The sequence below is a fragment of the Neophocaena asiaeorientalis genome, unplaced genomic scaffold, assembly GCF_003031525.2.
Source record: "Neophocaena asiaeorientalis asiaeorientalis breed wild unplaced genomic scaffold, Neophocaena_asiaeorientalis_V1.1 scaffold221, whole genome shotgun sequence".
NCBI classification, from domain to species: domain Eukaryota; kingdom Metazoa; phylum Chordata; class Mammalia; order Artiodactyla; family Phocoenidae; genus Neophocaena; species Neophocaena asiaeorientalis.
Window position 1 is genome coordinate 1,458,225 of NW_020173766.1, and position 25,999 is coordinate 1,484,223.

The 25,999-nt window shown below is 37.7% G+C and overlaps 1 protein-coding gene across 3 annotated transcripts in view; it reads right to left on the reverse strand.

Moving 5' to 3' along the window:
- Positions 1–25,999, reverse strand: part of SMARCC1 (SWI/SNF related BAF chromatin remodeling complex subunit C1) — a 176,019-nt gene that overhangs the window by 39,565 nt on the left and 110,455 nt on the right. For 2 of the 3 annotated variants that reach the window (XM_024751454.1, XM_024751453.1), the window contains 3 exons: positions 5,104–5,159; positions 4,298–4,412; positions 3,462–3,616 (listed from right to left, as the gene is read on the reverse strand). In XM_024751454.1, the coding sequence (XP_024607222.1) occupies positions 3,462–3,616; positions 4,298–4,412; positions 5,104–5,159 (326 nt within the window). The remainder of the gene's footprint in view (positions 1–3,461; positions 3,617–4,297; positions 4,413–5,103; positions 5,160–25,999) is intronic. The other variant, XM_024751452.1, reaches the window with a different exon arrangement.

Sequence of the window (25,999 nt, forward strand, 5' to 3'; positions counted from 1 at the left end):
AATAGGTCAATTTTTCCTTCTGTCTCCTCTCCGCAGTATCATCAAATAAAGAGAGATGGCATCAATGATCAATGCATATAATGCAAATCAATTCAATCAATGTTTATCTGGTAAACCGTTGTGACTAAAATGTACAATGAAAATTTTCCTTGAGAAAATTTTAAAGAAAGAAGTTTAGGCATAAGGGAGCAAGTTATGAGGTATTTCTGAGAGTTAAGAAAAAAATCTTCCTGTTGCTCCAGAACTAACAGCCAGTTACCATAAAGACAAACCTGATTTTTAAAGTATGTGGGCATGGGGTGGTAGTAGAAAAAATCTGAAGGAAATGTCTGTGTGTTCTTAAAAAAATGTGATTTCTGCTATTTTAAAAGAATTGAATCCTACTGCTGCTGATAAAAGAGGACCTACTCTACTTTCTGGAGTTTCTAAGTTTATTCCAGCAGTAGTTCTGTATTCTTACTTCCAGCTAAACCTAGATGGAAGGGATGGAGAGCACCCAGCCAACAGTGCTCCGTTTCACACCCACATACCACTCTTCAGGTGGGTTAGTCCATAGCTTGTCAGTAGCTGGAATGAAAAAGTGGATGTGATACCCAAGAGCTCCTCATATGGCAAGGGTGGGGAAAGCCATAAAGCATGCCCACCCTATCTGTTTTGGAGCTAGATCTAGAACCTCTAATTACTACTCCATGTCAGAGTGTGACAAACAATTAAAATGTATCAAGGAAAACTCTTAATAACAAAGCTGTTTATAGACTGAGAAGAACAAAAAGAGAATAAGAGATAACTTGGATAGGCTAGATAAGTTGTACTAATTACAGTAATTTAAGTGAATTCCTTACCCCTTAATTACCATGTAGTACAAAAATGATTATGTGTGCTGTGAAATGTATCAGATACAGCTCTAAGTGGCACTGAACAATTCATGTGTGCCAAGTCATGTAGCATGAGCATGTGAACACTTTCACAAATCAGTGGAAGACATAGGTGTTCTGAGAACGAAGACCCAAGTTCCTTCCCAGTTATTAGAAGTAAGAGTGAGTGATGATGAGGGAGTATAAATTCAGTGACCTGGAAAGAAAATGTTCTTTGGACACTCTTCTAAACCTTGTATGGACTATCCAAGGGTCAGGGCAATTGATCCATAAAAGCAGTTTCTCTGCAGTGAAGGAGTCAAACAGCTGTGGCAAAGTGGTCAGTGGTACACAGTATACAAACTTTTGTGCCCAAAGCTGCACATATTAACAGCTATGAAAACATCATGAAGCATTCGTAAAACTTTTTATGGTCATCTACCATTTTAGTTCCTTCTTTGGCAACTTACAGTGAAGCACACATAGTAATATAGAGAGGAGAAATAATGGGAAGGAACAGTGAGAGAGGCGCGCTCTGTGAGAGGGGAGGGTATCCAAAAAAGCCCAGCTGGAGATGGGAGAAGGGGGCAGTTTGTCTGGTAGAACTGCAAGAAACAGTTCAGGACAGACAGGCAAGGAATGACACTTGAGAAGTGAGAAGGGTCCCGATCATGAAAAACTCCCAAATTCCCTAAGGAGTTCGAGCCTGAGAGAGACAGGGAGGTTATTTAAGAAAGTATCATGCTCATATTTGTTTGTTTAAAGATTCTTCTGCATATGATTCCTTTCATATGAAGTCATGGTGTTAGGAGACAGGCTAGCATCTACTCCTGAAGGGAATCACAGTAACTGGAAGGGACGTGAGGAAGCTTCTGGTGAGCTGGTAAGGTTATGTTGCTTGATATGGACGCTGTTTGTGAGTCTATAGGTGGGTTCAGCCTGTGAAAACATTCACTAGTTGTAGACATATATATCTACTTATTTGTATATAAGTTATACTTCAATGAACAACTGAATAACAAAAAAGATTACTCTGGCTGATGGACAGAGAATGGGATGAAGGAAACAGGCAATATATGATGGGGGGTGGGGTGGGAGGGCCTGGGCATTATCGGATGAACTAGAGCACCAGGAACCATCTGGTGGCTGAACAGCTATGGAAAATGAAAGTATAAGAGGAGTCAAAAGTGACTTGAGTGAAGACTGGGTGGATGGCTGTGCTATGCCCTGATAAAAGGCATACAGGAAGGCAGCCCTCCTGGCTTCCAGCTCCTCATTTATAAAATGAGAAAACATACCCAAGACAATCCTTAAGGTCTCTGAGATCCTTGATGACAGTATGAACAGTAAGAACTTGGATAGCTTAGAGACAATGAGATAGCCAGGAGTCCAACCTGGCAGAAGACAGAGACTAAAAAAAATGCTTCCAATGAAGGAAGAACAAAACCAAACAAATGTGAAACAACAGTCAAACTGGTGTCTACATCAGTATTCATTTAAACAAGAGTACATCTCATAAATTCCTAGAGGTTGGGGGTGGTAGAAGATACAGAATACCTAAAATTGTACTTAAAAACCATGAAGATCAGGAGGCATCTTTGGAAAAGACTGGCTAGTATGAATATGCAGAACCTCGATCTACTGTGAAGTAACATTCAGCTGGGGTATCTGTCTGAACTGACTCAGCAAGACTGTGACCTGTAAACACCCTCCCCCACACTGTCTGCACCTACGTCAGACGGGTAGGCTCTCAAAACAGTAGTCTTATGGTTTGAACTGGGTCATCTATGGATCTGTTATAAATCATGCTACACAGATTAAACTCCTGGAGAAGTAGTTCACAGCAGCTAAACAGTCTGGGGGAATTAAAGACCATGAGAAACATCTTTACCAATGGATCAAGAACAGCTCAAGATAAAACGATTAGCTATATTCTAGTAACCACTGCTTGAAATGTGGTGACCTATAATGACAGGAAACTACTTTTGAGGGTAAAATAGAAAAGGGGTAAATAGATTTTTAAAAACTTGACATATTCATGCCTGGAATGCTTTCAAGTGCTAAATTAAAACAAAGCAGGGAAAATGACATTCTCTTTTCTTCTTAAATATGTTGGGAAGCCAATACTATGTTATATATAGAGAAAACCACCCCCAGGAAAGCTGGCAAATTCAAGAAGAAAAAGAGCTATTTAGGTTCCCTCTCTTTCAGTCTGTAAGAGGAGGGTAAAGTATTTATACAGGGCAACAGATTTTTGTCTTAAAAATTACAAATACTTCAATCTGGTAGAAATTATTGGAACTATAGTCCAAGACACGTTCTGCAGGTACATTGGAGGGACTTTAAATTCTGCCTTCAATCACTGCAGTCTTCACAAGACTGAAGGACACAATGAATAAATTGAAGGCAGCAACCTTTTAGGATCAAGTCTGCTATTTCCACCATTCTCCTGCCTGTGGAATTCCTAACTGAGAAATGTCACTCAAGCAAATAGTCATCTCCTATGGGGTGCAAGGCTCTTTATACTAAATGTTCCCAAGAACCTCAAAACAATACAGCCATTCACAGCTTAAGAGAGCACTAGGAAAAGAGCTGTCAGGGGCAAACCTTGGCTTTGGTTGCAGCTGAGGCAAGAGCAGCTGCTGCGGCTGTGGCTACATTTCCTTCAGAAATTTCATGTTCTACTTTCTTCTTCCCAATATCACTTTCTCTTTCTTTACAAGTATCAGTGAGTTCCTTGTTCTCTTCAGTCTCCTTTTCTTCTGGGGGGGAAAAAAAACCAAACCAGAAAGCTTTATTACCAGTGTGCCCAGTCTCAATAGGCCATCTTACTTCTCACCTCTGCCACATGATGAACTAAGACTGATGCTACAAAGAGATCTCAGTGCCTTTTGCTTCTTAAGATTTCTACTAAACCATTCCATGCATGTAAGTCTGCTTCTATTTGAGATGGATGTTCTAAATAGTACACTTTGTCTTCTCTTTATTTCTCTAAGCTCTCTGTGTAGTTCCCTTGAATATAAAGGAAAATTCAGGGGAACTAAGCCCTAAGACCAATATGTTTGCTCATCAGTCAATGAAATGCTCTGGGAAACCCGAGGGTCTGGAGAAAATCAGAAGCTGAGACCAGAGTACTTCTGCAAGTCTTTCAAGTCAGGCAGGATGGGACACACAAGCAATGGACTGGAAATAAAATGGCAGGTCTGTGTGGTGATTTCAGTCACAGCTGAACAACTTGTTTGTCTATATATCATTGAAAACAATGTAGTCACTAGCATCAGCACTGGTACCTAAGTGCAAAATAAAACTCAAATGCATATTTACTGTTATGTTAAGAAACACAAAATAAATGAGGGAATATTTCTACACAATTTAACTGCCTACATTTCTCCAGTGCTTTTACTGGTTTACATAATAAAGTCCAAAGAGTTTTCTCAAATTACCTGATTTGGTATCTTCACTAACTTCACTATCCTGTTCTTTCTCACTATTTTTTTCATTTTCTCCATCTTGAGCTTTATCACCTTCATCCATTTCATTCTCCCCTTTGTTTTCTGCCTGAAAGGGTTACAAAAGAAGAGGATAGAGAATGAGAAAAAAAATTATCCTTTTACAAGTGATATTATCTTAGAATAACAAAAGGTTCCACTATTTTTGGTAAGAAATGGACTAGGTTCAGAAAGGTATTGGAGAGAAAAACTGGAAAAGAAATAAATAAATTCAGAGAAATACCTTTCACTACTCTCAACTCCTGAGTGCTCACGAGACTTTAAGTCTCCAAAGCACAAATTCCCCACCCTCTCTGCTATAAGGCTAGAGATACAGTGTCCAAAGGAATGTCAGTGGGACTCATTTTCATTATTTACTGGTTAAATACTAGATAACTAAACAAACAAACAAATAAATAAATGGTTAGCTGGCTAGTAGGACTAAGAGCATTTAAAATGCACAGTACTGTTTAAACAAGGTCCTACTGTATAGCACAGAGAACTATATTCAGCAAAGAACTATAGAAACTATATAGAACTATACAAAACTATATAGAAACTATAGAACTATATTCAGCAAAGAACAAAGAACTATATTCAGCAAAAACTTAAACCAGCAAAGCCCAAATGGCTGATAGAATCACTTACAGTCCTCTGAGAGGGACCCAAAAGATCAAAATAAACCCAAACTGTTATGCTGAGAAAGGTAGTGCTCTCTGGCTTGCCTGTTGTGAGAGAATTCAGACAGACTGATTTTTTACCTTTTCAGGCTGCTGACCATCAGTATCTGTTTCCATTTTTTCCTCTTCAGCTCCTTCTACAAGCAAAGCAATAAAAACAAGTAGTAGTACAATGTGGGGGAAAAGTAAAAGCTATTATAAAGCTGTGAAAGTGTCTGAAATACCACTACACACAGTAATACGGACAAATCTCACAACCATAAGGTTGACATAAAGTAACACATACTTTATGATTGTACTAATTTAAAGTTCAAAAATAGATGAATGTAATCCGCAGTGTTAGAAATCAGGACAGTGGTTAACCAGGAAAGGGGTGGGTTCAAGAGTGGCTTTGGGTGCTGGTAATGATCTGTTTCTTGATCTTGGGGTCGCTTACATGACTGTGTTTAATTTGTGAAAATGCACTGAACTGCCCACTGAGGGTTTTCATTTTTCTGTATGCATAAAAATTAAAGTTCAAAAACACCTTTTAAGTAAAAAAAGGCAAAAATAATTTATTTTTAAAGATACTTAACAAGTTATATATTTTGAGTCAGTCAGGTACTAGAGAAACAGTGCAGAGCTAGAGATTCACTGAACCTCAAGAGCATCACACTCTGGCTGGGGAGGACATAAGCCAACAAGCCCACTGTGTTTGCGTACAGATGAGACGCTGTGGGAAGCACAGAGGGTATGGCTCTCTCAGTCAGGGAAGGATAATAATTGCGTGAGAATTTTTGAGGCAGACATGGCTGGGGGGTGGGGGGGGGGGGCAGTGGTAGTACTTGTATAGAGAAGGACACTTCAAGGAAAGGAGGCAAAAAACTCAAGGGAGTAGGGGAAATTTAAGTTGTGGTGAGACTAGAAAAGAGACAGAGATCAAAAAGAGGGAGATAATGCCGATAGGGGCTGTATAATGAAGAGAACTGAATGTTGTGCTAAGGAGGCCTTAAATACATCCTGTAGATAAAAAGTTAACAAAGACTTAAAAACAAAAACATGATACAATCAGATAAATACTTTTGGTTTTAGAACTTTATACATAAACAAATGTTTCAAACATAATGAGGGTTTGCTGTGGTTTTAAATAAAAACATTCAAATATCCTACAGCTTAAAGTTTTATATTGTCCTCATAAATTATAAGGCTAATAGCATTTATACTCAATGAGAATATTTAAACATATTAAACAATGATGTTTAAAACTAACAGTGTTAAAGTTACTAAATAGGAAAATCTCTATTTTTCCAATTCTTAAGAATATAATAGGATCTTCTTGCTTCCAGAATTACGGCTGAATAGGAGCTCCAAAGGACATGATATTTTAAGACATCATGAATCTCATATCAGGTAGAAGAGCTTTTAAAGATCACCACCTTCCCCAAAATGCCCAAGGCCTACAGAACCAGAAGTGGGACCAGAGTGTGGAAGTAGTGGGACCAGGTTCTGATTATTTGGGAATTTGAAAGGGAATGGTTGCCTAGACATATTTGCTTCTAATACCTCACCATCAGGAAGTTGAGCCCATGGACTAGCCAGCTGCAGGGCAGGAAAGGAAGCCTAGGATTCCTGCACAGAGAGCCAGCCACAAGGATGGCCAATGTGATCTCAAGCCAGTGGCAACCCCTGGCTACCTGAAAAAGCAGCAGAAGCATCCTCTGCAGACAGTTTTTCCAATTCCAATTTTAGCCAAAACGACATCAGAGTAATAAGCTCAACAAAGAGCAAACATCAAGAAAGAAAGCCACTAAGACTGAACAGAAACATTAATCAACAGATTCAGAACCAGAGGACTGCCAATATGAGATCTGTCAGACCCTCAATCTAGTGTAGCCATGGATGTAATATGTAGAGAATCATAAAGATCTCCCATCAACATGAGAGTATTACAGATGATCAGAAATTAAAAAAAACAAAAACCCAAAAGATAAAAATATTTCCTAGAAATGAAGTCAGTGTAAACAGATTAAACCAGGTGAAGAGAGAATTACAAAACTGTAAAACATATCTAAAGAAATGATCCATATATAGAACGGGACAATGGGGAATATGGAAACATGGAAAAAGATATGCCAGGCAAAACCGAATCCAAGGAATGGCGGTAGCCTTTTTGTGGTACTGTAAGTCAATACAGGCATTAAGAATAGAGTATTATTAGAAGTAGACGGTAAAACATAATGATGAAAAAGGTTTAATTCACCAAAAAATTGTTAATTTTTTATACTTTTAGGAACCTAATAAGAGTGTCAAACTATATAAAGCAAAAACTGACCGAATGGCAAAAAGAAAATGAAAATGTACATCATAGTAGGGAATGTGAACAGACTTGTCTCAATTTAAGACATACAGTGGATGGTTCTAACATATACATGTAGAATTCTACACCTAACAATTAGAGAATATATACATATTAATTTCAAGCTTACATGGAACATTAAAAAATACTGATCACATCTTCCAGTGCGCACACACACAAATCAATAAAAAGTTTAATCCATTCTAAAAAAAAAAAAAGTTTAATCCATTCTAAAAAAAAAAAAACTGATCACATATTAAGCCATAAAGCTAGTTTTCACAAATTTCAAAAAGTCAATGGTATACAAACTAAGTTCTCTCACCACAATGCAATGAAATTAGAAGTTTAAAATATAAATTTCTCGGGCTTCCCTGGTGGTGCAGTGGTTGAGAGTCCACCTGCCGATGCAGGGGACGTGGGTTCGCGCCCCGGTCTGGGAAGATCCCACATGCCGCGGAGCGGCTGGGCCCATGAGCCGCGGCTGCTGAGCCTGCGTGTCCGGAGCCTGTGCTCCGCAACGGGAGAGGCCACAGCAGTGAGAGGCCCACGTACCGGGGGAAAAAAAAAAAAAAAAAATTCTCTGTGCTTGGAAATATAATTTTGAGAATCAGTAAAAATAGCACTTAGGAGGAAATGTAAATGTGAAATAAGCCTTCTTATTTTTACATTAGAAAAGAAATAAAGGTTCAAAGTCTACAAGCTGTACATCCTTTTTAAGAAAATAGAAAAGATAAACAGAATATAGGAGGGTAGGGAGAAAAAAATTACAAGAGTAAAAAAAAAATTAAAGAAATTTAAAAAATAGAGTTTAAATATATAACAGAATCCTATATCTCTTCCGTGGCAGATCAAGAAAAGAGATGAAAGGCACAAATTAATAATATTTGGAATGGAAGAAAGGCCATAACTATTGATAAAAAAGCAAAGGTCAAAAAGGAAGTTGACAACAACCTACTGAAGAGGCGAAAATATTTGCAAGTAATATGACTGATAAAGGGTTAATATCCAAAATATATAAACAGCTCGTATTACTCAATATAAAAAAAATCCAATTAGAAAATGGGCAGAAAACCTGTATAAACATTTTCCAAAGAAGACATACAGATGTCCAATAGGCACACGAAAAGATGCTCAAAGTTGCTAATCATCAGAGAAATGCAAATCAAACCCCTAATGAGGTATCACCTCACACCTTTCAAAATGGCTCTCGACAAAAAGACCACAAATAACACATGCTGGCAAGGACGTGGAGAAAAGAGAACTGTAGTACACAGTTGGCGGGAATGTAAATCGGTGCAGCCATTATGGAAAAACAGTATGGAGGTTCCTCAAAAAAGTAAAAATAAAACTTCCATATGATCTAGCAATTCCACTCCTGGGTATATATTCAAAGAAATGAAGACACTAATTCAAAGATATAAACAACCCAATGTTTGTAGTAGCAGTTACTTAACAGTGGCCAAGATATGGATACAACCTAAGTATACACCAAAGGATGAATGGATAAAGATGTGGAATACACATACACACACACACACACACACACACACACAGAGGAATATTACTCAGCCATAAAAAACAATGAAATTTTGCCACATGCAACAACATGGATGGACTTGGAGGGTACTATGCTTAGTGAAATAAATCAGACAGAGAAAGACAACTACTCTATGTTATCACTTATATGAGGAATATAAAAAATAAAACAAACTAACATAACAAAACAGAAAGACTCACAGATATAGAGAATAAATTAGTGGTTACCAGTGAGGAGAGGGAAGGGGAGAGCGGCAAGACAGGGGTAGGGGATTAAGAGGTACAAACTATTAGGTATAAAATAAATAAGCAACAAGGACATATTTTATAGTACAGGGAATACAGCCAATATTTTATAATAAATGTAGTATAAGCTATAAAAATATTGAATCACTATGTTGTACATCTGAAACTAATATAATATTGTAAATCAACTATACTTTAATAAAAAAGTGTAAGTGACAAACTGTTCTGAAAAACTTTAGGCCAAATAAAATAGAAAAATTAGATTAATGAACAAATTATTAGAAAATTTATTTACTAAACAGATTTGGGAAGAAAAAGAAGTATACTCACAGAAAAACTGAAATAGTTTTAAAAAAACAAAAACACCACAGGTTCAGATGTTTTTACTGGGGAATTCTTTTGTTTTTTTTTTTTTTAAATAAATTTAGTTATTTATTTTTGGCTGCATTGGGTCTTCATTGCTGTGCGCAGCTTTCTCTAGTTGCAGTGAGCAGGGGCTACTCTTTGTTGCGGTGCACGGGCTCTAGGCGTGCGGGCTTCAGCAGTTGTGGCTCACAGGCTCTAGAGCACAGGCTCAGTAGTTGTGGCTCACGGCCTTAGTTACTCCGCGGCATGTGGGATCTTCCTGGACCAGGGCTCAAACCCATGTTCCCTGCATTGGCAGGCAGGTTCTTAACCACTGTGCCACCAGGGAAGCCCTCTACCAAACTTTTAGGGAAAAGATGATTATAATCTTCATAAACTTTTCCAGAGAACAGAGAAAAGGGAATACCTTCTAACTCATTCTATGAGGCCAGTATAACCTTGATTCACAGATTAGATACGGACAACAGATAAGGAATATTAGAGGTCACTAGACTAAATCTCATTTATAACCACAAATGAAAAACTCCTAAACAAAATATCTAAAGACAGAAAACAGTAGTATATAAAAAAGGCAATACATTATGACAAAATAATATGACAGTAACAGAAGAGTGATATAACATTAATATGTCTATCAACTTATTTGCTCACACACATAAAAAGTAGTAAAACTCAGTATCTTTCATGACAAGCTAGCTTTCATGACAAGGGCTAAAAGGAAAGTTCCTGTGCCCTCCAAAGATTGTTACTGATAATCCTACAATAAATGTCATTCTTCATGGAGAGATGCCTGTAGTATCCCCTTTAAAATCAAGAGCAAGACATGGACACCAGTATTACTACTTTCCTTTGATACTGCCATAGAAGTCTTGGTCTAGGTAGTCAATAAAGAAAAAGAAATTAAAAGAGGACTGGAAAGGAAAGAAGAAAATACTTATGATTTGCAGAGAATAAAACTATATACCTAGAAGAATCTGCAGAAAAGTTATTAAAAATAATGACAGCGTTACAAGGCAGTTACCTATAAAATTAACATGCAAAATCAACTGCGTTTCGATATGCTAACAAAAATCAATTCTAGATAAAGACACATTAAAAAAAAAACTTGAATCATCTCCTAATCACAACACAAAAAGTGCCAACCATAAAACAGAAGACAAAACTTTATTAAAATCAAGGACTTCTTTTCATTGAGATGACAAAAAGAACAAGTAATAAGAGAAAACACATGCAGCACAGCAACTAGAAGACTAGTACATCAGATTTATAAAGAAAAACATAAATACTATAGAAAAGTAAGTAAAAGAACAGTTATTTTACAGAATGACATATGACCAGTAAATTTAAGATACTCAAATTAGTTGTAAGAGAAATGTAATTTAAAACTATAAAAGAACATCATTTTACACCTGCTACATCAGCAGAGTCTAACACTAGGAAGGTGTTGGATCAAGTGTTACTGGTCAACTTTGGGAAAAAACTTGGAGTTTCCTAAAACAGTGCTGCTCATGTTCAAGGTTCAATGTTCCAAAGTGTTCAATGCTCTTTTCTCCTTTCCTTTATTAATAAATTTACTTCATGAAAAATTGACAACTGAATTAAAGAGAGCTTAGTGATGCATATTTCTTAACTCAGTGTGGCAACTGGTCCACACTTCAAGTAGCACTGCATCTAAGCAAAACCCTATATGTGTACACTGTGAGGCGTGTGTAAGATTGTATGTACATGCATGTTTGAAATAGAAAAACAGGAAACAACCCAAACTGTCTGTTCAACAATAAGAGAAGGGATAATTAAAATGAGTTATAATCACATACCAGAATATCTTACAGCAGTGGAAATAAATTAACTATGGTTACATGGATAATGCAACTTCATGAAAAGATACTGAAAATATAATACTGAGTTAAAAATAAAAGTCTTAGAAGTATAAATCTGTCATACTTTCTAAAGCTTAAAAACAAACAAAATTATAACCAACATATATTAAGTACATCTTTGTGATTAAAAATTGCTTATGGGCTTCCCTGGTGGCACAGTGGTTAAGAATCCACCTGCCAATGCAGGGGACACGGGTTCGAGCCCTGGTCCAGGAAGATCCCACATGCCGCAGAGCAACTAAGCCCGCACACCACAGCTACTTAGCCTGCGTTCTAAAGCCTGCGAGCCACAACTACTGAGCTCACGAACCACAACTACTGAGCCCGTGAGCCACAACTACTGAGCCCATGTGCCACAACTACTGAGTCCACGTGCCACAACTACTGAGCTCATGTGCCTAGAGCCCGTGCTCCGCAACAAGAGAAGCCACCGCAATGAGAAGCCCGCGCACTGCAACGAAGAGTAGCCCCTGCTCGCAGCAACTAGAGAAAGCCCGCACGCAGCAACGAAGACCCAACACAGCCAAGAAATAAATAAATAAAATAAATATTTTTTAAAAATTGCTTAAAACGTAGTTGAACAATATTTAAAAATTCAGGATTCTTAGGGCTGGGAGTGGGAAGGTAAAAAGATGAGGTAAGAGGGAAACAGAGAGAAATTACTGGTAATATTCTAATTAGTTCAGATGAAATATGTAACACGCCTTAAGACACATTAAAATATAATAAAATGACTTGAACAAAAAACCCAAATGCAGATGGAGTTTTTTAAGCCCCCAAACCTCACAAGTTACTCTTTTTTTTGGAGAATCATACAGCAATCATAAATCATTGCTTTACAATGGTGTGTTAGTTTCTGCTTTATAACAAAGTGAATCAGCTATACATATACATATATCCCCATATCTCCTCCCTCTGGCATCTCCCTCCCACCCTCCCTATCCCATCCCTCTAAGTGGTCACAAAGCACTGAGCTGATCTCCCCTCACAAGTTACTCTTAATTGAATGTGCATTAGGCCACCTTTGCTGAGTCAACAATTACACACTGAATAAGTATTGTGTGGGAGAAATGCAGTATTTTTTTAATAAAAATAATCTACATTTGAAATAACTAACCACAGTCTACAGCTCTGCATTCTAAAAAGATAACACTCTCTATTGTAAGGCAAGCCAAATTTGATATCAACTCTTTAATTAGCTATGATTCCAAGATGAAGAGTTACATAATATTAATATCTATTCATATAATGATGGTGCAGTTAGAGACAGACCCTCTGTAAGGGGGAAAATCTCAGACTTTTAAGGAGATGTCTATTAACAGTTTAATTATGAGTTGTGTATTTCTCAAGATGCTACATGGAAGAGCATGTAAAGTGTCTTCTATCAACATTTTTTTAAAGCTGCTATCAGACATATTCTTGGGGAGAGACAGAGAGAGAAAGAGAGGGAGGGAAGGAGAGAGGGTGTGCGCACGCGTGCTTGTCTTTGGTGTGAATTCTGATTAGAACTGTAAACCCTGAAGAGGTTGCAGCCGCTCACATATCCCTTAATGTCATATTTTTAAAATATTTATTTATTATTTATATGGTTGCACCAGGTCTTAGTTGCAGCAGGTGGGCTCCTTAACTGTGGCATACGGCATCTAGTTCCCTGACCATGGATTGAACCCGGGACCCCTGCAATGGGAGCGTGGAGTCTTAACCACTGTGCCACCAGAGAAGTCCCCTCCCTTAATGTCACCTTGTTGGTGCCAATAAATTAGAAGGTTGAGAATCTTTCCCTACAAATATATGGCCTGACCCATGTCTGCAGAGTTAATGAAAGAAGATACTGGAATGAATAAAATGAAATTCACAACTTAAATAAGAAACACATAACATAAACTAGTGAGCCACATGCCAAAGACAAAAAGAAAGAGAAAGCAAAAAAAAAAATCCTCTTACCAGGTAATTAATGCCTTGTCAGCCAGGGGAAAATACCAACATCACAGTTTACAATTAGCTCTTTATGCTATAGAACAGGTTGGTAAACATTTTCTGTAAAGGGTGAGATAGTAACTCTTTTCAGCTTTGCAGGCCCCACAGTCCTAGTTGCAGCTACTCAACTCTGCCATAGTAGCACAAAATCAGCCACAAAAGCCCCTTGGAAATGAATGGGTGTGGCTGTGTTCCAATAAAACTTCATGGACACTGAAATCTAAATGTCATATATTTTTGCATTTCACAAAATACTATTCTTTTGGTTTTATCCAAACATTTAAAAATGTAAAATCCATTCTCATATATTGTGGGCTAAATAAAAATAGTCGGCAACTTGGATTTGGACCAAGAACCAAAATTTGCTAACCCCTGCTCTAGAAAAATAGGATGAGTTCTGGATACAGACTAAGTACGAATCCTGTCCCCACAATTTACCAGCTCAAGTGACCCTGGGCAAGCTCCTTAGTTGACAGCGGCTTCAGTTTGCTTATGTACAAAAGGAGAATAATTATTATTTCCTTCACAAGGGTAGTGCTAAGGATTAAATTAATTATTTCATGTAAAATGCAATAACTGTCTGGCTCATAGTGAGTGCTCAATGACAATTATTAATATTATCAGAAAGTTCAGTTGGCTGGACCCAGGCCCTATCTCTCTATTAACATGAGCCCTTTCCGTGGCCTTTGGCACTGCTTCAGAGAAAACAAAGGGCTCTCATTCTTCCCTGGACTGTCAAAGATCCTTCCCAATCTGGTTTGTTATCTGACTTACCCTCCCTATGTGATCTTTTCTGTAAAGGACCAGTTAGTTTTATAAAATGACCTGCCCATGTCCCATTCTCTTAAAATGTTACTAATGGGTCAGCGATACCTGACCAATCTGATCGACAAGGGGTTAGCAAACAATGGCTGCTTTTGTAAATAAAATTTTATCACAACACAGCCGAGCTCATTTATTTAAGTATTGTCTATGGATGCTTTTGCACCACAAAGGCAGAACTGAGTAGTTGCGACAGAGACCGTGTAGTCTGCAAAAGCCTAAAGTTTTTACCATTTGGCCCTTTATAGAAAAAGTTTGCTAACCTCTGTGATAGAAAATTCATGCTAATATGATAGTCCTGCTTATGAACAAAGATACTCTGGAGATATTGTCGGACTCTCAACTTTAATGTTGGAAATTGAGGGACACTGGTGGTGAGACGCGAAGGTGGCCTCATACAATCCCTGCCTCAAGGTTTTCATGTCCTTGTATGAACCCCTTCTCTTGAGTGTGAGTAGCATCTGTGATTTGTTTCTAGCCGCAACAGAATACAGCAAAGGTGACAGGATGTTAGTTTATATAAGACCCTGTGCTGTTACTTGCTCTGGAGACTCTTCTTGCTGGCTTGATGAAGAGTAAGCTGCCATGCTGAGGAAGCCTAAATGGCAAAGAACCCTGGGTGGCCCTAGGAGCTGAGGGAAGCTTCCAGCTGACAGCCAGCAAGAAATTGAGGCTTTCCGTTCTACAACTGGAAGTAAATGAATTCTGAGAACAGGAGTGACCTTGGAGGTGGATTCTTCAACAGATGAGAATGTAGTCCAGCCACCTTGATTGTAGCCTTTTGAGATCCTAAGCAGAGGACAAGTTAGGCTGTGCATAGACTTCTGACTCACAGAAACTATGAGATAATAAGTATATCTTGTTTTAAGCCACTAATTTTGTGGTAATTTGTTATGCAGCAATAGATAACTACTATACCTCCTAAACTTCTGAATGAACCTCAACCAAGGGTGAGAAGCAAATTATCTAGCATCCATGATAACAATGTCTTCAGAGACTACAAATAGAAAATGGTCTCATCCACCAGACTGGTTGGTTTCTAGTCACCACCCCTTTCTCCTAGCTTCTGCAATGCAGTGCGCTTTTCAGTCTAGTAATAATATGGTTAGCAAAACCCCAATGAGGAGAGAGAGAGAGAAACCATTCCCTAAAGAGTTGAGGGAACTGGAAAAGTTAGCTTTGAGGAGAGAATTAAATGCTTGCAAAATACCTGCCTTTAATAAAGTATGTTATGAATAAGTAATGATGCTTTTTAGAAAGAATTATGATTATTTGGTGAGAATACTCTCCATTTCCTACACATCATCTGTAAACGGCCAGCAGTTACTTCCTAAAACAGACAGAACCACGTTACTTCTACTCTCTGGAACCTTCTCAAAGTCTACAAGGTAAAAGCCCTTCAAAATCAGCCGCAAACCTACAAAGCTGCCCTTGGCCACAGTACCTGCTCCCCACAGACTTCTTTGTACTATTTTCAGAATATGCCACCTATGTTCATTCCTTCTTCCTTTTTCATTATTGCTTAAAAGGTCATGTCCTTGGTGCAGCCTTCCCTAACTGACCCAAGCATAAATAAGCGTGATTCCTCCACATATGCCTCTACCTATAGCTGTATTTCTTTTTTATAATGATATCCCCTCCCCCACCATAAATATTCTTCAAGGACAGGGTGATTATTTAATTCAGTGATTCACAAAGTGTGGTCTGGGTACCCTGAGGGTTCCCAACGTCAAAACTATTTTCATAGCAACACAAAGATACTTGCCTTTTCACTCTCATCTCGCACAAGTGTGGCGTATGGCTTTCCAGAGGCTGCATGATGAAGTCAGCTATAGAAACGTGCACCTATGTATTATTTTTAAAAGTTTCCCAGTACCAATTTTTTAACTTTTTAAAAAAAAATAAATTTATTTATTTATTTGTTTGGTTTTTTTGTATTTGGCTGTGTTAGGTCTTCGTTGCTGTGCACAAAGGCTTTCCCTAGTTGCAGTGAGCGGGGGCTACTCTTCGTTGCAGTGCGCATGCTTCTCACTGTGGTGGCTTCTCCTGTTGTGGAGCATGGGTTCTAGGCGCGCGGGCTTCAGTAGCTGTGGCTCACAGGCTCTAGAGCGCAGCCTCAGTAGTTGTGGCACACAGGCATGGCTCCTTCGCGGCATGTGGGATCTTCCCGGGCCAGGGATGGAACCCATGTGCCCTGCACTGGCAGGCAGATTCTTAACCAGTGTGCCACCTGGGAAGCCCTCCCACTATCAATTTTTAATATAGTAAATGTCAACAGATATAATCCAAATAAACCGAAGAAGCATTTTCGGTTCCTTGATATTTTTAAAAAGTCAAAGAAGTCCTGAGACCAAAACATTTTAGAAATGTGAGTCCAATAATTTTTGTCTTCCTAGGGAAGGAGGGAATGATAGGAACTCATTCAACACTTCTGGGAGACTAATCATGTCATTCACTGTATTAAAGTTCAAACGTTCCATAAAGCTGGCAATATACAGTCTAACCAGGCTCGTGAGCCTTGTATCAAACTCTCTATAACCTAGCTCCAACCTACCTCTTGTAAGCTGCTCTCTTTCTACATCCTTATTTGAACTATGTATTGTGGCCAACCTGGTTAACTTCCTGCCATTTGAACAACCTTCCATTTCCATCTCTGTGCCTTTGTTCACATCGTTCTACAGAATTGAATACTGTACTTGTTCCAATCAGTGACATTCTAAACCTCTTTTTTCAACATTCAGCTCAAATCCTACTTTCTTTGTGAAGTCTTCTTTAGCCTAAAATTACAAGTCCCATTGTGTTCATTCTTACAGCACTTCCTATCTACAGTCCTCCTTGAACAATTAATACTATATACTTCATTCTATCTCCAATCCTCCAACACTGAATTATTTTTCCATGTATATGTAACTCATCACAAAAAATAGCCCCAATTATTAGAGGGTATTTTGTGTGTCTTACATAACTGCCCCACAGCAAGAGAGCTACATCAAGTAACTGATATAGTTATACCTGATTTGACCAAAAAAAAAAAAAAAAAAAAAAGTCACCAAAGGCAGACAATTGTATTACATAAGGGAAGCCAATTTCTTCCTAAAAATTCTTATCCTACCATCTAATAAATATGATTCATTAGGCAAGTCACTTCAATCCTAGCTAGTCCTTAGAGGTTAAATGTCCTATTGTGAGCTGCTCAGAAGTCTGAATTTCTATTTCAATGCTTCTTGAAATAGATCTGAAACAGCCCTTCAAATAAAACAGTGACAAAGAGAAGAGAGAAGCCCACTCCACATGACGTAGTCAAAGATCAAATACTGATCCACTTCTTCCTGAGGTTCACTAGCCTAGCATGTTTTCACACACTGGTGTTTTAGAACTGCCTGATTTTAAAGATGTTATGGGAATCCTCAGGGTGAGAAGAATGAGGCTATTTATATGCTGTGAATAGTATCTGAGGCAAGAATTGTAACAATCACTTCTGGGCTTTATGTTCCTAGAAAGTGACCTTTCAACATTATTATTATCAGGATGCTCTTCTTAATCTCCTGATGGACTCCAGACTAGTTCTTAACCTTCTTGAAAACTAGGAGTAATGAGTTGGGTTCTTCTACACAGAGCTGTGACAAATTATTCAAGATACACTCCTTGGAGTCCTGTATTCCATAAGGTGTTAATCCACTCACTGATATAGAAGAATCTTCTCTGAACGTTCTATTTGTGATTCAATTTCCCTAAAAGCATAGTCAATTATAAGGAAAAGGCATCAATGAACTTAATCTTTCAAATTCCTCTAAACAAGAATTAAGATACAAAAAAAAAAAAAGAATTAAGATACAGACAGTAAATCTACTCAGTAGCAAAAATAAATAAATAAAATAAAACCAATACTTGAGGCTAGGAAATACAAATGGAGGGTACAATAATAAGTATCTTACAGATTCTTGACAGGTTCTTAAATATACATATACATTCCAACTCTCTGGGGGAAGGGCTGATGACCTAAAAGGGGCTGAGAGTCATTCTGTTATGATATTTATTTAGGAAAATGTTCTTATTCTTAGGAGACACATGCTGAATTATTTAGGGGGTACAAAGAATCATGATGTCTACAACTTACTTTGAAATAATTCACCAAAATAATAATAAAATAAAAATTATTTATTAGATTCCTAGATAGGTAAAAATGGCAAAATTGAACCTAACTGGTAGGCATACAAGATTTCACTGTGCTATTCTATCAACATTTCAGTATGTTTGGCTACAAGTAAACAGGTTATCAGAAAGGCTATTTTGTTTAGTCTCCAGGTCAAATTAAAAAAAAAAAAAACTAATGAAGCTCTTTAATAAAAGGCTTAGTGATAAAATTTTTTAAAATCTTTAATATTAAAATATATTACATATGTTATTTGAAAAATAAATCAAATTTAACAATTCCTAGATGGGGTCTATTCTCAACCTAGTAGAATGAAACTTAAAAACATAGGTCAGACCTTGACACTCTTCTGCTCAAACCCCTCATTTGGCTCCACCTCAGAGTAAACATTAAAATGTTACAATGGCCCACAAGGCCCCTCATAATCTCCCTTGACCTCCTCTACCCTGCAATTCAGCTACCTGCCCATGATTCTCCTTGCTATTCCTCAACTATGCCAGGCAGCTCCTGTCCAGCGGCCTGTATACTGGCTGCTCCCAATGCTTGGAACCCTCTGACCTTAGATGTCTACACAGTTCCCCCTTCCGTGCCTTCCACTTACATCTTTGCTCAAATGCCACTTTCTTGGTGAGACATGCATTCCCTGACCATTTAAAACTGCAATTCCCCACACTTCACTCTTATTGACAGGTCCCTGCTCTATTTTCACCATGCCACTTACCAGCCAACACACTCTTTCTACATATTTACATTTAATTTATACATTCTAAGTTTTACATATTAGATGCCTGTCCATCTTCCACCTATAAAATATAAAGTCCACAAGGGCAGGAATTTTGGTTGGCTTTGTTTACCAGTACCCTAGCACCTAGAACACAATGAGACGCCATGATAACACAATATATTTACAGTCTTATTTATCTCTCAGTTAAAAGGGGAAAAAAGTTTAGCTTAAAACTGATATCCCATGGGTTCGTGCCCCGGTCCGGGAAGATCCCACATGCCGACATGCCGTGGAGAGGCTAGGCCCATGAGCCATGGCCGCTGAGCCTGTGCGTCCGGAGCCTGTGCTCCGCAACGGGAGAGGCCACAACAGTGAGAGGCCCGCGTACCGCAAAAAAAAACCCAAAAAACAACTGATATCCCATCTAAGAATGGTTATGTGGTATGGGCTCATACACTGAATTTTGCTGTGAGTTTCTCAGCACTTAATCTTGTATAGATGAAACATCCACAGTCACTCTTGCCTGTCTCTTTACGCAGAGCCTAGGTTTTCAGGAGGGCCGGGTCTTTTCCTATTGCATTTGTCATAGTATATAACGTAATACATACAATGGAGCTATTAGACCTTTAATGATCCTTGTTCAATGAATGAAAAATACACAAACATTCCTACATATTTTACTTCTGTCAGCATGCTACAGGGAAGAGAGGTTGAGCTTTGGGGTCAGAGACATTTAGGTTCAAATTTTACCCCATTCTTAACAAGCATGCCAATGTAACCTGCCAACACCTTAGTTTCCTTGCTTCTACTTAATAACAATGCCACTTTCTCCAAAGGGTTGTCCTGAAAAGAACCTTAAATGACGAAGCAGAAAACCCCTATATAATGTGTGACAAACATGGGGACTGAGAAAGAAATGTTGGTTTCCGATGACTTCTAAGCAATGTTTAAAACTTATCTTCATTTCTTTGGTCTTAACTTCTCTCACCTTCCCCTATAACTGAAAGCAAATAAAATCTCATAATATTTTTAGGTTAAACAAAAAAGGTCTCAAATAGCAGTATTATTTTTTCTATTCCTAGAATGGTCTCTGGTCAAACAAAAAACAATACAAACTTAGAGAAATCAGTAGATACTAATCAATGATTACAGTGTTAAAAGACGCTTAAACTAAAGAAACTCCTGGGACTTCCCTGGTGGTGCAGTGGTTAAGAATCTGCCTGCCAATGCAGGGGACATGGGTTCGAGCCCTGGTCCGGGAAGATCCCACATGCCATGGAGCAACTAAGCTGAGCACCATTAACTATGGAGCCTGCACTCTAGAGCCTGTGAGCCACAACTACTGAGCCCACACGTTGCAACTACTGAAGCCCGCGCACCTAGAGCCCATGCTCCACAACAAAAGAAGCCACTGCAATGAGAAGCCCGCGCACCGCAACGAAGAGCAGCCCCTGCTTGCCGCAACTAGAGAAAGCGCATGCGCAGCAATGAAGACCCAATGCAGCCAAAAATTAAAAAAAAAAAAAAGCAGCACCAGCATTAGAAAACAATTCATTAAAAAAAAAAAAACTCCTTTTGATAACACTTACTTCCCTAAATAATTCCCATGAGAAGTCTCCTAATAAATGAAAAATAAGGTGTTTCAGACCTAGTGTTCACCTATCTTAACTAACTTTTATTTCACCAAATACTTCCCCCCAAATCCACAATAAAAAGTTAGATAGGCTAATGAGAGAAATCCAGTCTTGTATTTCGTAAGGAAACTTATTTTTTCCCATATTATCATTTTACCATCATTAATACATAAAAGTTACTAGTGTAACTGTAAATTAAGTATCACAATAAAAAGTATGATTAATCTACCACCCAGGCAGAATATTACCTTGATAAGGAAACCTACATCATTCTATCTCAAATCTGTGTGCTATGTAATAAGGCACTATTTTGTTATATAAAGTGTAAGTTTAAATGTAAATTTGATACTTCCTTTCTTTGAACTCTGAACTTGTAATGTGGTTCAGAAAGATAGGAGATATACTATTGACTCCCCACTATAACTTTGCTGAGCCAGTTGTACAGGGAGCACCATTTGTTGTTTCCTAAGTTATTCTATTAGTCACAGCCCAATATAAATCATTTTAACTGTAATAGGCCAGCATTAGTTATAGAATTCTGTCTACAACTCATTTAGAAATATTAGCCTGGTATTTTCCTTAACCCGTATTAAATGGTAAAAGGATCCAAATTCTATTGCTGCAACTAGTGAGTATACACTGCACTTCAGAAAGGTTACCTGATCGGCCACCTCCAGGTCCTACGAATGAAGTTTACTGTTCATGCCATTCAAAGAATCACCCTTTGTAGTCTCCAGTGCTTCCTGCAGCAGTCTGATCCAAGCTTTACAAATCATACATTCACTAATGAATCAGGAAAATCTAGCCCCACAGGACTAAGGTTGCTAGATTTTTTTTTTTTTTTTGGTCCTCTTTTAAATCCCACTAAACTAGAAATGGCCAACTTCGCAACCTGTTCCTTAACCACTAATCCTTTATGGTATCATCTACCAAAATTTTTAAAACAGATTTACATGTAAAACCATGTCCCGGATTTTGCAGAGTACAGAAACTTCTTTGAATGAAATAAGAAGGCTTTGCCAACCCTTTTCAATTCCATGACCACAGGGAACCAAAAGACCCTACAAATGAACCGAAAACACACAAAAAAAGTTGAGGAAAGTAAGACCTTTCCCAGGCATTCAATAGGCCCAGGTTTTCCTGGCGTGAGCTGGGCACTGCCTCATGGTGCAGAATCAACAAAGAGTAACAGAGATGTGGCTTGGTTTGCTAATTTCAGTCTCCATCTAAGAGAAAGGAAAATAAGTGAGTTTTCAAACTAAGAAATACTGTGGATACTGTAAATTACTTTTTAACTCAAAGCCTTGGTACTCTGGATTAGTAACCAATATCAAGAACAGTTAGGTCAATAATTTGTTCTGAAGACTAGAGTGAGAACTTTGATTAACCTGAAAATGTTTCCATTATCTGCAAAATGAAACTGCTAGATTGACACTTTCAAGAAAGTAGAGAAAACAACAGGGGTAGGCCCTATGCAAACTCATGGAAACTCTTAAGATTTTAGGCTAGAAGAGATCTTACTGGTGCCTACTCAAACCACCTAGAATAGAGCACCAGGAGTTCAGATGGTTTCATCTGTGGCAGACTGGCTGACAATTTAAATTTTTACTTCATATTATCTTTATCCTATAAGAATATATGAAAAAGACAAAATCACTGCAGCTGAAGCATAGGTTGTATAAATTTCATACAACTGATACAAAGTCATAACTATTAGGCAAGATGACAGCAATAAATCTTTAGCTTGAATTATTCTTCAGAAATTGTTTCATGATGAATGAAAAAAATTAATGAACAACGTAAGAAATGTTGGAAATACACTACTGATAATTATATATAAAACAGTATTTTTACTGTATTTTAGTGTGAAAATTACCTTCTTATATAGGAACACTTCCCGTTTGAGAAGTCAAGTACTGTTTATGAAGCTACTTTATTAAAATTCTACTCCTCTTCAAGATCAATTAAACAAAAACAGATAGAAGTCCTTATTAGCAAAAATATCATTTGTCCAATATCACAGACTGGCATAGCTAAATGACACATTATAGAGAGTATCTAACCATCTCTTATTACAGATGAGAAAACTCAGAGGTAATGAACTCAGAGCTTTTCCATGAAAACACAGCAACCAAAAGACAGCTGGAGTGGTATGTTGACATCAGATAAAACAGACTTTTAAACAAAAAATGTTACGAGAGAAAAAGGTATTATATAATGATGAAAGGGTCAACCCATTAAAAAGATATAACAATTATAAACATACATGCAACGAACAACAGAGTCTCAAAATATATGAAGCAAAACCAGACAGAATTGAAGAAAGGAATACAGTCTACCCACAATAGTTGGAGATTTCAAGACATTTCAAAAAGGATGGAACTAGGAAAAAAGATAAAGAAGCAGACAACTTGAACAACACGATAAACCAGCCACACCAATCATACACAGAAGACACCATTCAATGATAGCAAAATACAAAATGAATATTTTCACCAGGACAGACAATATGTTAAGCAACAAAACAAGTCTTAATAAAATTTTAAAAATAGAAATCACACAAATTATCTTCTGTGAATAAAATGGAATAAAACTAGAAATTAATAACAGAAGGAAGTCTAAAAAATTCACAAATTGGTACAAGTAAACAACATGCTGTTTTATTTTTTTAAAAAACTATTTTCTATCAACCTCTTTCCATTTTAAGAGTTTGTGGAAGAATAGCTTAAGACCACTGAGTGGTTTAAAAAATATACTCTTAAACAACCAATGGGTCAAAGAAGAAGTCACCAGGGAAACTGCAAAATATTTTGAGAAGAACGAAAACGAAAACAAAACATATGAAGACTTACGGAATGCAGCAAAAAGAGGGATATTCATACAGCTATGAAAGTCTACGTTATCTACATTAATAAGGACGAAAGATCTCAAATCAATATCCCAATTTCCAACTTAAGGCACTATTAAAAGAAGAGCAAACTTAACCAAAAGCAAGAGAAGGAAGGAAATAATAAAGATCAGAGTGATGATAAATTAAGAGAATAGAAAAACAATACAGAGAACCACTGAAATCAAAAGTGGGTTCTCTGAAAAGATTAAATTGACAAGCCTTTTTCTAGACTGATGAAGGAAAAAAAAACTGGATCAAATTACTATTATCAGGAATGAAAATGGAAACACTACCAACCTCACAGAAATAAAAAGGAATATAGGGCCTTCCCTGGTAGCGCAGTGATTGAGAATCCACCCGCTAATGCAGGGGACACTGGTTCGAGCGCTGGTTCAGGAAGATCCCACATGCCGCAGAGCAACTAAGCCTGTGAGCCACAACTACTGAGCCTGTGCTCTAGAGCCTGCGAGCCACAACTACTGAGCCCGCACACCACAACTACTGAAGCCTGCATGCCTAGAGCCCGTGCTCTATAACAAGAGAAGCCACCGCAATGAGAAACGCATGCACTGCAACGAAAAGCAGCCCCCGCTCACCACAACTAGAGAAAGCCCACGTGCTGCAACGAGAACCCAACACAACCAAAAACAAATAATTTTTTAAAGGAATATAAAAGAACATTATGAACTTTTAAAAAAACAGCTTTACCAAGATATAATTCACCATATGATCAACCCATCAAAATGAGTACAATTCAATGAATTTTAGTATCTTTCAAGTTATGTACAACAATCACCACAGTAAATTTCAGAACATTTTCATCACCTCAAAGAGAAACCTATACCCTTTAGCTATCATCCCCCTTTACCCCTGTTCCTCCCAACCCTAAGCAATCATTAATATACTTTCTGTCTCTATAGATTTACCTATTCAGGACATTTGATATAATTGGAGTTACATACTATATTGTCCTTTTTACTGGCTTCTTTCACCTATCATAATGTTTACAAGGTTCCTCCATGATGTGGCATATGTTAACACTTCATTCCATTTTATGGTCAAATAATATTCCATTGTATACCACATTTTGCTTATCCATACAGTTGATGGATATCTGAGTTGTTTCTACTTAGGGTTTTATGATTTATTTTTGTGTGTGTGGTGAACAAATTTGATAATCTACAAATTCCTAGAAAAACACAAACTACCAAAACTGTTTCAAGAAGAAAAAGAATAGGGCTTCCCTGGTGGTGCAGTGGTTGAGAGTCCGCCTGCCGATGCAGGGGACACGGGTTCGTGCCCCGGTCTGGGAGGATCCCACATGCCGCGGAGTGGCTAGGCCCGTGAGCCATGGCCGCTGAGCCTGTGGTCCGCAACAGGAGAGGCCACAGCAGTGACAGGCCCACGTACCGCAAAAAAAAAAAAAAAAAGAAAAAGAATAGACTTTCTATAGCAAGTAAACAGATTTTCTATCAGTAGTCAAAAAACATTTTAAATACAGCCACTAAACAGTATGGCGGTTCCTTAGAAAACTAAAAACAGAATTACCATATGATCCAGCAATCTCACTCCTGGGCATATATCCAGAGAAAACCGTAATTCGAAAAGACACGTGCACCCCAATGTTCACTGCATCACTATTTACAATAGCCAAGACATGAAAACAACTTAAATGTCCACTGACAGCTGAGTGGATAAAGAAGATATGATACATATATACAAGGAAATACTACTCAGCTGTAAAAAAAAAACGAAGTAATGCCGTTTGCAACAACATGGATGGATCTAGAAATTATCACACTAAGTGAAGTAAGTCAGAAAAAGACAAATACCATATGATATCACTTATAATGTGGAATCTAAAGTATGAACAAATGAACTTTATCTATGAAACCAACAGATTCATGGACACAGGGAACACACCTGTGGTTGCCAAGGGGGAGGGAATTGGGGGAGGGATGGAGTGGGAGGTTGGGGTTAGCAGGTGTAAGTTATTATATACAGAATGGATAAACAACAGGGTCCTACTGTATAGCACAGAGAACTACATTCAATATCCTGTGATACACCATAATGGAAAAGAATATTAAAAAAATAATATATGTATAATGGAATCACTTTGCTGTACAGCAGAAAATAACACAACATTGTAAATCAACTATACTTCAATTAAAAAAACATTAAAAAAAAGCATAGGAGTTGAAGGATTCACATACAAGTTCTATCAAACATTTAAAGAACAAACACCAATACTTCTTTAACTCTTCCAAAAGTTAGAACAATTTCTAAAGCATTCTTAGAAGTTAGTATTATCCTGATACCAAAACCAGACAAAGATATCACAAGAAATAAAACTACTAACCAATATCCCTTATGACTATAGATGCAAAAATCTTTAATATAATACTAGCAAA